General features: G+C 40.9%; 1 protein-coding gene across 1 annotated transcript in view; it reads left to right on the top strand.

Annotated features, from left to right (window-relative positions):
- Positions 1 to 12,496, top strand: part of zdhhc16a (zinc finger DHHC-type palmitoyltransferase 16a) — a 15,551-nt gene extending 3,055 nt beyond the window's left edge. The window contains exons 2-11 of the mRNA XM_042322374.1: positions 7,028 to 7,286; positions 9,432 to 9,627; positions 9,780 to 9,867; positions 10,099 to 10,127; positions 10,276 to 10,409; positions 10,612 to 10,704; positions 10,951 to 11,036; positions 11,478 to 11,601; positions 11,678 to 11,748; positions 11,905 to 12,496. Coding sequence (XP_042178308.1) covers positions 7,035 to 7,286; positions 9,432 to 9,627; positions 9,780 to 9,867; positions 10,099 to 10,127; positions 10,276 to 10,409; positions 10,612 to 10,704; positions 10,951 to 11,036; positions 11,478 to 11,601; positions 11,678 to 11,748; positions 11,905 to 12,007 — 1,176 coding nt within the window. The 5' untranslated portion in view covers positions 7,028 to 7,034 and the 3' untranslated portion in view covers positions 12,008 to 12,496. The remainder of the gene's footprint in view (positions 1 to 7,027; positions 7,287 to 9,431; positions 9,628 to 9,779; positions 9,868 to 10,098; positions 10,128 to 10,275; positions 10,410 to 10,611; positions 10,705 to 10,950; positions 11,037 to 11,477; positions 11,602 to 11,677; positions 11,749 to 11,904) is intronic.

The raw sequence follows: 12,496 nt of genomic DNA, 5'->3' as shown, positions 1-12,496 counted from the left end.
TACGTCCACCCAGTCGTCTTTTCCATGGCAGGATCTTCTCATTTTGAAGTATTCACTTTTTTAAATGTAAATATAATGGAATTCTGATTAGTTATAGGCAAATGGATACACAAGCCAAATTGGTATGCTGTTTTCCTTATCACTATAAACTAGTAGTAGAGGTAATTTCCTTTATGTCCCATTCTACACACACAGCCTAAATTATAACCACTGAACCAATTACAGGACAATAATAAAAGTAGGATATAGGATCCAACCCTATCACAGAGTGAATAAATGTAGAGCATTTGTAGACATTTAGAAAAAAATATTAAGTGACTGTTTCTTCAGTACGTGCTTAAAAAAGTCATGACAGTGCCCACCAAATCTATGACAATAGAGAATGAATTGTAAGCACCAAAGTGTGTTTGTAAAAATAATATCTGAAAATGTCAGTTGTTGAACATAATACTTCTATTTGCAATAGCAATTTATGATATATGCAGTTGAGGAATATTCTATGTACCAACAGTACATGTAGGACAGACAATAGACATTCCCACATACAGTATTTCTATTCTTTTTTTTCTCTCACCTTTATTCATCCAGGTAAGCCAGTTGAGAACAAGTTAATCCCTATCGGCTTTTTTTGGTCCTCCAATAATAGGTATCGGCGTTGAAAAACCCAAATCGGTCAACCTATAATAATTGTAAATAAGAACTGACTTGCCATGTTAAATAAAGGTCACACACACACACCACACTGACCAAAAAGTTAATTTGTTGGCATTTATGTATGTCCCTATTACCAGTAAAACATAATCAAAACCTATTTCTTTCAATTACTTTGCTGTGCTGTTTTGTTGTTCATTTGTTTTGTCGTTTCATTCTCAACCAGGATTTCTATGGAATGCCGTTTGGGTCTTTGCTTGTCAAAAAATATACTATTTGACCAATCAAGACCTGAATATGTCTGCACGTCACATAATAATGTAACGCATTAATTTATTCTTTACGTAGTTATTACACATTGATTACACTATCACTCGTATTTCATATGTCACAAAGATGAATCCATACGTATGCTGTGATGCTGGTAATGTTGTCCCGCGCACCTACAATGCTGGTCATTAAAAATAAAGCTAGCTAGCTCATGGATGAAAACAATGTTCTTCTAGGTGTCATCTAAAATAACCCTAATTTATAAGACAGTTCTTATTTGATTAATGGTGTTTGGACCATCTATGTGAAGCTAGCCACAATAAAGCTGAGTCACAATAGTGGACTTTGTGTTTAGCCTTCAAAATAAAAGTATGGCATAATTCTACTATTTGTATTTATTTGCGTCACTGTCAATGACACTTTTATTTTGAAGGCAAACTGCAAATTCCACTATTGTGCCTAACCCTCATTGTGGCTAGCTTCACAAAACATAACCCGGTCCTGTCGAGCCAGCCAGATGAAGTTGGCTGGCTGCTTATAACATTAGCTTTGGGCAACAGGGTTAAGTAGCTGGCTAGCTATTTATTTTCATGAACTAAAATTCAATTTCAATAGGCGAACAACAAGAGGCAATTTAGCTAATACTTGCTCACAAGGATTCCTAAATCATTGCTAAGAATAATGAAACTGACTGCAGTTTCTACTGGTCATTGTTTTCAGGATAGTTGTATTGGTGCTAGCTAGATTCTTTATTATCGATGCTGTATTGTAAACACATCATTTGTGGCCGGTGTTCGGTTGTTTGCAGACTTTTTTTGTACAGCTTTGAGAAGGCTACTGTATCCTCTGACACCCAAAGACCCAAATGGCGTTCCATAGTATGTTGTGAAGCTAATAGCAGTGACGGTATTACTGTGTAGCTCCGGTAGGGCAACATCTGAAAAATAGCTCACTTGGTAGTAGAGGTTGACCGATTTATGATTTTTCAACGCCGATACCGATTATTGGAGGCCCCAAAAAAAGCCGGTACCGATTATTCAGGCAATTTTAAATATATATATATTTGTAATAATGACAATTACAACAATACTGAATGAACACTTATTATCTTAATATAATACATTAATAAAATCAATTTAGTCTTAAATAAATTAATGAAACATGTTTAAAAAATGCAAAAACACTGTTGGAGAAGAAAGTAAAAGTGCAATATGTGCCATGTAAAAAAGCTAACATTTAAGTTCCTTGCTCAGAACATATGAAAGCTGGTGGTTCCTTTTAACACGAGTCTTCAATATTCCCAGGTAAGAATTTTTAGGTTGTAGTTATAATAGGACTATTTCTCTCTGTACCATTTGTATTTCATATACCTTTGACTGTTGGATGTTCTAATAGGCACTTTAGTATTGCCAGCCTAATCTCGGGAGTTGATAGGCTTGAAGTCATAAACAGCGCAATGCTTGAAGCATAGCGAAGAGCTGCTGGCAAATGCAGGAAAGTGCTGTTTGAATTAATGCTTACGAGCCTGCTGCTGCCTACCACCACTCAGTCAGACTGCTCTTTCAAATCATAGACTTAATTATAATATAATAACACAAAGAAATTACAAGCCTTAGTTTCTGGATTTGACCATATTAATGACCTATCATTTCGAAAACAAAATGTTTATTTTTTCAGTGAAATAAGGAACCGTTCTGTATTTTATCGAACGAGTGGCATCACTAAGTCTAAATATTGCTGTTATATTGCACAACCTTCAATGTTATGTCATAATTATGTACAATTCTGGCAAATGAATTACGGTCTTTGTTAGGAAGAAATGGTCTTCACACAGTTCGCAACGAGCCAGGCGGCCCAAAATGCTGCTTATACCCTGACTCTGCTTGCGTAGAACGCAAGAGAAGTGACACAATTTCCCTAGTTAAAAGAAATTCATGTTAGCAGTCAACATTAACTTCTTGACACTACCCATCTTTAGCGGGATAATTGTCATCAACAACCACTGAATAGCATAGTGCCACATTGACATAATATTACTAAAAATATTTCTATTCATGAAATCACAAGTGCAATATTGTAAAACATAGTTTAGCCTTTTGTTAATCCACCTGTCATCTCAGATTTTGAAAATATGTTTTACAGCAAAAGCAATCCAAGCGTTTGTGTAAGTTTATCGATCGCCCAACAAAACATTATGTACAGTTAGCATTAAGTAGCTTGGTCATGAAAATCAGAAAAGCAATCAAATTAATCGCTTACCTTTGATCTTCGGATGTTTTCACTCACGAAACTCCCAGTTACACAATAAATGTTCCTTTTGTTCCATAAAGATTATTTTTATATCCAAAATACAGTGGGGCAAAAACGTATTTAGTCAGCCACCAATTGTGCAAGTTCTCCCGTTTAAAAAGATGAGAGGCCTGTCATTTCATCATAGGTACACTTCAACTATGACAGACAAAATGAGAAAAGAAAATCCAGAAAATCACATTGTAGGATTTTTAATGAATATATTTGCAAATTATGGTGGAAAATAAGGATTTGGTCACCTACAAACAAGCAAGATTTCTGGCTCTCACAGACCTGTAACTTCTTCTTTAAGAGGCTCCTTTGTCCTCCACTCGTTACCTGTATTAATGGCACCTGTTTGAACTTGTTATCAGTATAAAAGACACCTGTCCACAACCTCAAACAGTCACACTACAAACTCCACTATGGCCAAGACCAAAGAGCTGTCAAAGGACACCAGAAACAAAATTGTAGACCTGCACCAGGCTGGGAAGACTGAATCTGCAATAGGTAAGCAGCTTGGTTTGAAGAAATCAACTGTGGGAGCAATTATTAGGAAATGGAAGACATACAAGACCACTGATAATCTCCCTTGATCTGGGGCTCCATGCAAGATCTCACCCCGGTGGGGTCAAAATGATCACAAGAACGGTGAGCAAAAATCCCAGAACCACACAGGGGGACCTAGTGAATGAAGATGAAATGTGGCTGGGTCTTTCAGCATGACAATGATCCCAAACACACCGCCTGGGCAACAAAGGAGTGGCTTCGTAAGAAGCATTTCAAGGTCCTGGAGTGGCCTAGCCAGTCTCCAGATCTCAACCCCATAGAAAATATTTGGAGGGAGTTGAAAGTCTGTGTTGCCCAGCAACAGCCCCAAAACATCACTGCTCTAGAGGAGATCTGCATGGAGGAATGGGCCAAAATACCAGCAACAGTGTGTGAAAACCTTGTAAAGACTTACAGAAAACGTTTGACCTCTGTCATTGCCAACAAAGGGTATATAACAAAGTATTGAGATAAACTTTTGTTATTGACCAAATATTTATTTTCCACCATAATTTGCAAATAAATTCATTAAAAATCCTACAATGTGATTTTTCTGGATTTTTTTTCTCATTTTCTTTAAGCCTCCAAAATTGTCATTTGTATCTGGTCAAGAGTCTGTCCCGACTTAGGCACAGATCAAGTTCTCTCCACTTAATCATATTGTTTGTGTGTTCAGGACTACCCTCATTGTGTTTCAGAATGGTGTTGATATTTGACAGTCATTCACGCCTTTTATTTTGTAATGTTTTGTAGAAAAGAGCTTGCAGCAAAAACAATACACAGTTGTTTTTGAGTATGAAAGCCAGCTTCTGGTAATCTTTTCCCTATTTGACAGCTGTTTCTGTAATAAGCCTGAATGGAAACCTCTTCTATACTTGTCTTTAGGGTAAGAAAAATCCAGTCCTGGTTTGAGTGCGCAGCGGTCCATTAACTCGGTCCTCATAAAGTCTGTTAAGACTGGGGGCCAATCTGCTGGGTCATTTGATGAAGCAGAAACTGTTCTATAATGGTCTGAGCTGCTTGTATCTGATGCTGGCTGTACACCTCTGGTTGCGCTAGTACTGGATGAGGTTGCTTGTACTTCACCTGGGTCTGTGTTAGTTCTTGCTGAAGACTGCTGTATTGGGTCTGTGTTTGTATTTGCTGAAGCCAGCTGTACTGGGTCTGTGTTAGTACTGTACTTGCTGAAGCTGACATTACTAGGTCTGTGTTAGTATTTGCTGAAGCCGACTGTACTGGGTCTGTGTTAGTACTGGCTGAAGCTGGATGTGGATTACCTGAGTCTGTGCTTGCACTGGCTGATGATCCAGCACCTCCTCTACTGACACACGTAAGCATAGCACCTGTAAATTATAGATAACAATACTATTATACATTTTATCAGCTGTATCAGGCCCATTCTAACTGGGCTCCCCCAGATGTCTTTTATACACTTTAAAATATAAATACTGTTTATACTATGGCTTGGCTGAATACTTGATGGTTATTATTTACTGAGAGATGTGCATCCATATTGCCCAGTATTCCTAGCTAATCAACATTTTTTTAATTCAATATATAAATCAATAGTCAATGTCAATCCATTGCTTTCCATCAGTAGGCCCAGAGTTTAAACTAAACCTTGACTGAGAGACTCAATAATCATTGCCTTGTTTTAAAATGCTGTACACCTATGAGTGCCATCACGCCCATATATTGTCTGGACTGGTACCCACAGAGGTTGCTGCTGGAAAGCATGAGTTCCATTTCATGAACGCATGTTCACACGTGACGCGGTTATCTTTTCCGAGCTGCAGTTTACACCGTTGGCGCTTATCAAACGTAATAAATAGTTGTATTTCACTCTCACTTTGGTCAGGCACAAAGTCACAGAACACAAACCTGGAAGTGGCTGGAAAGCAAGCAAGACAGACGGACCAAGAGATGCACTGCCCAGCTAGGTTAGCAAGACAGACAGAATAGAGAGCGATGCACATCAACTTAACGTTACTGTTATTTGCTGACATCAAACTTGGAGAGAACACAAGTTTAGCTGATCGCTGTTCCCGCAATTCACACTCATGTTGTTTTTTTCTTCTTTTTTTGTGATCAGAAGGATAGTTCCGCTTCATCCTCTCATCGAAGTTGTAAACATTGACACGAGGGGAGGTGAGGCTCTTGCGTAATTTGCGGGCCCAACGCAACTTGCGCAATGAGTTTATAGGGCCGCCCTGCTCTGACTGGGAATACAGATATGCATCTGGTCACAGATACCGTAAAAAGAAAGTAGTGGCATGGATCAGAAAACCAGTCAGTATCTTGTGTGACCACCATTTGCCTCTCATGTAGCGCAACACATCTTCGCATAAAGTTGATCAGGCTGTTGATTATGGCCTGTGGAATGTTGTCCCAATCTTCTTCAATGGCTATGCGGATTTCCTCGATATTGGCGGGGACACACTGTCGTACACGGATTGGTAATAGTTCCAATTTGGCCTCTGATAGGCTAGGTGGAAGTTTCACCATATTGCTTTGACCTATCAAACTATCTCCGATCTCCACAAGTGCATTGAGCGGAGGGTCAAGTGATTTATAAATGTACATTTGACCTGTTTCCACATTATTCCTTTACGGAGTCCCCTTTTCGGGCGCCAGATAGCCTAGTGGTTAGAGCTTTGGGCCAGTAACCAAAAGGTTGCTTGATCGAATCCCCGAGCTGACATGGTAAAGATCTGTCATTCTGCCACTGAACATTGCAGTTAACCAACTGTTCCTAGGTCGTCATTGTAAATAAGAATTTGTTCTTAACTGACTTTCCTAGTTAAATAAAATAAATTCATTTGGACTGTTTTAATCGAGATTTCATCATTGATTCTTCTGCACGTTGTAGTCAACCCCCATCTGAGAAGGATGTGAAAGTATGAAACAACACTACTGCCACAGTTTTTTATTTTATTTCCAAATGGCTGGAATGTAACTTCCCATCCAATGGCAGAGATTAAATGTGATGTCATGGGGTGGGGGGTTGGTTTAATCTACTCCTAAATTGGAATTACGGGTAGGCAGAAGGGCCAGCCGGCTGTTCCAACATATGCCGTTATTCCCAGGGAGCCAAAGGAATGTCAGAATTGTTGCTACGTCCTAATCATAATCAAAGTCATAATTGCTACGTCCGGCAGATGACAAGAGAAGGAGTAGGCCTGAACCCAGAACCATTTCCATTCCTTACACCCATGTGGTCTTTGTAGCTGTGTGTGTGTACATTCATCCCTGTGTGTGTGTGTTTCAGGAGCAGAATGCGGCCGTGCCCCACCTTCCTGCTGGTGCTGCTGCGCTGGGTGCGGTTGCGCATGTGCGCCAGACGGTGGCGCTACAGCAATGGCAACAACAGTAGACTACCGCTGTGTGTGAGACAGAGATGGGCCTACCTAAAACTGATGGTTAACTCCCTCTATTACAACTCCCTCACCAACTCTGATGTCGTCATGGACTCACTGATGGAACCCATCTTCTGGATGGTGGACCTACTTACCCGCTGGTTCGGGGCGGTAAGTATGTGTGATAGTTGCACAGATGTTCTTGCTCATGAAACAATTTCTCCATCTCTTCAATTGATTCTCTGGTACCTTTTTTGTATACTTTTTAGCCAGTAGTTCTGAAAGTAGCGCTCGAGACAAGTGGTTCCCGACAATTACGTACTACATCACATTATGTGCACCACGTCATTGTTCTCTTGCTCTGCGGTGGGTGCATGATATACAGTGCCTTGCGAAAGTATTCGGCCCCCTTGAACTTTGCGACCTTTTGCCACATATCAGGCTTCAAACATAAAGATATAAAACTGTATTTTTTTGTGAAGAATCAACAACAAGTGGGACACACTCATGAAGTGGAACGACATTTATTGGATATTTCAAACTTTTTTAACAAATCAAAAACTGAAAAATTGGGTGTGCAAAATTATTCAGCCCCTTTACTTTCAGTGCAGCAAACTCTCTCCAGAAGTTCAGTGAGGATCTCTGAATGATCCAATGTTGACCTAAATGACTAATGATGATAAATACAATCCACCTGTGTGTAATCAAGTCTCCGTATAAATGCACCTGCACTGTGATAGTCTCAGAGGTCCGTTAAAAGCGGAGAGAGCATCATGAAGAACAAGGAACACAGCAGGCAGGTCCGAGATACTGTTGTGAAGAAGTTTAAAGCCGGATTTGGATACAAAAAGATTTCCCAAGCTTTAAACATCCCAATCAGCACTGTGCAAGCGATAATATTGATATGGAAGGAGTATCAGACCACTGCAAATCTACCAAGACCTGGCCGTCCCTCTAAACTTTCAGCTCATACAAGGAGAAGACTGATCAGAGATGCAGCCAAGAGGCCCATGATCACTCTGGATGAACTGCAGAGATCTACAGCTGAGGTGGGAGACTCTGTCCATAGGACAACAATCAGTCGTATATTGCACAAATCTGGCCTTTATGGAAGAGTGGCAAGAAGAAAGCCATTTCTTAAAGATATCCATAAAAAGTGTTGTTTAAAGTTTGCCACAAGCCACCTGGGAGACACACCAAACATGTGGAAGAAGGTGCTCTGGTCAGATGAAACCAAAATTGAACTTTTTGGCAACAATGCAAAGGTTATGTTTGGCGTAAAAGCAACACAGCTCATCACCCTGAACACACCATCCCCACTGTCAAACATGGTGGTGGCAGCATCATGGTTTGGGCCTGCTTTTCTTCAGCAGGGACAGGGAAGATGGTTAAAATTGATGGGAAGATGGATGGAGCCAAATACAGGACCATTCTGGAAGAAAACCTGATGGAGTCTGCAAAAGACCTGAGACTGGGACAGAGATTTGTCTTCCAACAAGACAATGATCCAAAACATAAAGCAAAATCTACAATGGAATGGTTCAAAAATAAACATATCCAGGTATTAGAATGGCCAAGTCAAAGTCCAGACCTGAATCCAATCGAGAATCTGTGGAAAGAACTGAAAACTGCTGTTCACAAATGCTCTCCATCCAACCTCACTGAGCTCGAGCTGTTTTGCAAGGAGGAATGGGAAAAAATTTCAGTCTCTCGATGTGCAAAACTGATAGACATACACCAAGCGACTTACAGCTGTAATCGCAGCAAAAGGTGGCGCTACAAAGTATTAACTTAAGGGGGCTGAATAATTTTGCACGCCCAATTTCTCAGTTTTTGATTTGTTAAAAAAGTTTGAAATATCCAATAAATGTTGTTCCACTTCATGATTGTGTCCCACTTGTTGTTGATTCTTCACAAAAAAATACAGTTTTATATCTTTATGTTTGAAGCCTGAAATGTGGCAAAAGGTCGCAAAGTTCAAGGTGGCCGAATACTTTCGCAAGGCACTGTACCTCTTGCTAGCTGTCACTTATATGGCGATGGGCTGAAGCTCTTCGGTAGAAATCAAATTGCTAGGGGGTGGGCCCATCTCGGGACAAATGTAGGGAAAATGGCACAGCACAGCTTTCAGAAGTCGCTTTTCAAACCACTATTTTGTGGCTAATTAAGACTAATTCTGCTCATAGATTATGCATGTTTGAACTACACATTGACACATCCAACCCAAAGCGGGAGGTTTTTAAAAAAAAAACTAAGTAGTCGCCAAAGTTCTGGATCATGTCTTTAATTACTCTATCACTCTCTCCATCTCTCCAGGTGTTTGTCTGTCTGGTGGTGATACTGACCAGTTCTATCCTGCTGATAGCCTACGTGGGTCTGCTGCCCCTGATTCTCAACACCTACTCTCCACCTTGGATAGTCTGGCACATTGGTTATGGACACTGGAACCTCATCATGATTGTCTTCCACTACTATAAAGCCACCAAGACCGCCCCAGGATACCCCCTACGGTACACACACACACACACACACACACACACACATGCACACACACACACACACACACACACACACACACACACACACACACACACACACACACACACACACACACACACACACACACAGGGGTGGAATAAATATCTGTGTTGTGTTTATTCCAGGTAAAGAATGACATTCCGTTTGTGTCCGTGTGTAAGAAGTGTATCATCCCCAAACCAGCCAGGACTCACCACTGTGGAATCTGCAACACGTAAGACAAACTCAGGTTGCCCCTAACCACAGATCCAAGATCAGATGACCCTATCGCATATCCTAACCATAACCACTAGGGGGATGAAATAGCTGACCCTGGGCCAGTGGTACAGGAATTACTACCTACCTATCTACCTACTCGATAAATCATAATCCTGCTACAGTATGGTAGCAGGGTAGTATGGTAGCGTTGTAGGCCAACGTTAACATGACATCTTCTACTTCACAGGTGCATTCTGAAAATGGATCATCATTGTCGTATCCTTTAAATGGAGTTGGAGAGTGGAGATTATGATTGGTAATGTCAAATTATCAGGGATGGGTGACACCATTTATGGTGTGGATGGGTGTTATGAGGATGGGTGTTAGTGTTTTTGGTTTCCTCCTTAACTCCCGTTCCCTCCAGCGTGGCTGAATAACTGTGTTGGCCATTTTAACCAGCGCTACTTCTTCTGCTTCTGTCTCTCCATGACCCTGGGCTGTGTCTACTGCAGCATCAGTGGCCGGAACCTCTTCCTAGATGCTTATAGTGCTATAGAGGTACACGCATACACACGCTTGCAAACTCTTTGAGAGAGACCTGAGCCTGCTGGTCTGCTATCTCCTCCATTGGGGGCTTCTATTGTTGAGAGGGTCATGGTCTACTTTAACAGTCTCTGTGTTCAGTTTTAACTCTTGAAGTGTTTCTGTTTATCTCTAACTCTTGGTTGTCTTGGTGTGTGTTTTTGCATTGTCCCCATAGCGCTTCAAACACATGGACTTGGATAAATCAGGTGTCCCGGTGACAGGGATGGGGCAACTCATAGGAATCTTACCTCCTGGGCAGGTAGTATGCGTACACACACACACACTGCCCCTTCCACGTCATTCTGCTTCTCGTAGTTACTTTCTTGTTCTTAGTGGTGGTAGGTCAATGGATGACTTAGATTTAAAGGGTGATATATTGTTCATACGATCTTTGATCTTATATTATACTTGCATACTCATGAAACCGGTTACTTAAGCACAACCTCTGGTCCCGATTAGGATATGTTTTACTGTTTAGGCGTTTGTATGACCTCTGTATGTTGTTGTCAATCAGAGCACCTACCAGACCCCTCCTCCTCCCTACACGTTCAGAGACAAGATGTTCCACAAGAGTATCATCTACATGTGGGTATTAACTAGGTGAGATCTACTTCACAATATTACTGTAATATGTAACTTTTTGGGTGACCTGACCATGTTCACATAGAAATGTTAGTTATAGATCTGTAATTGTCATTGAAAGGAAGTCTAAGAAGCAGTAGAAATGTTCTTTGTGAATTATTTCTGTACTTCCCATTCTTCCCGTATTGTTTTTGTCTTTTACTTTCGGTTTTGTACACCAGTTTCAAACAGCTGAAAATACAATATTTTTTGTTATAAAATATATTTCAGTGGTTTAGATGGTACAATTATTCTTTACACAATACCTGCTTGTTTTGCCACATTAACTGAAATTAGGTGAAAATAATAATTTTTGCAACCAAAGTACATTTTCCCGTAATGATAGAACTTCAGCCTCACCGTACCGTGTGTGTTGTCATTGGTTGTTTTCCCCCAAAAAACTGTGATTGGTCATTTTAGCACGGTGGCCGTAGCTCTGGGGGGGCTGACTATCTGGCACGCAGTGCTGATATCCCGAGGAGAGACCAGCATAGAGAGACACATCAACAACAAGGAGGCCGAACGCATGGCCAAACATGGCAAGGTGAGCACACACACGCCACTTGTCTTAAAGTTGGCGGACACAAGCTATTTAAACTGTATTCTCCTCTTTCTCCCAGGCGTACAAGAACCCCTTTAACTATGGCAGACTAAACAATTGGAAAGTCTTCTTTGGTGTGGAGAAGAGAAGGTTAGTTACATGCTTGTCACCAAGCAGTGTGAAGATCTGTTGCTTTGTGCAGATATTTAACACCCACATTATGTGACTGTTGTGGTCATAAATAAAACACTATTAATAAATATTATTATTTCATTGAGGTAACCTCTGCCTCTCTTCTCTCTCCAGTCATTGGCTGACGCGAGTCCTCCTGCCCTCTGGACATGCCCCCTATGGGAACGGCCTGACCTGGGACATCTGTCCAATCAGAAAAGACATGATTCCTGTCTGAGCCAAATAGAAAATAACTGACTTGAGACATCTACCCAATGAAGAAATACCTGATGGCTGTCTGACCCCTGACCACACAGACTCTGTCTACAGAGAGAACTACATCTCCCTGTCACCCCTGTTCCCTACAGGTGCTGAAGACCGATGACCAGGTTATATAGATGAGAAGTGGAGTTCTGAGCTGGAGTGAATACTCAGAGAACTACAGGGATGGCCAGCAGGGAAGAGATGGGGAATGTTTGCAGCGCCCAAGTGAAACATACCTGGTTATTTCCAGGGAAAAGGACCCATGAGCACCAACATGTGAAGTTCATAGGAGCATGTCAAATTGGGTGTCAAATGAAAGCCAATATTTTATAGAAATTAATGCATATATACAGTTGAAGTCGGAAGTTTACATACACTTAGACTGGACTCACTTAAACTTGTTTTTCAACCACTCCACAAGTTTCTTGTTAACAAACTATAGTTTTGGCAAGTCGGTTAGGAC

The sequence above is a fragment of the Oncorhynchus tshawytscha genome, linkage group LG01, assembly GCF_018296145.1.
Source record: "Oncorhynchus tshawytscha isolate Ot180627B linkage group LG01, Otsh_v2.0, whole genome shotgun sequence".
Lineage (NCBI taxonomy): Eukaryota > Metazoa > Chordata > Actinopteri > Salmoniformes > Salmonidae > Oncorhynchus > Oncorhynchus tshawytscha.
This window is presented reverse-complemented; position numbering and strand designations above follow the sequence as displayed.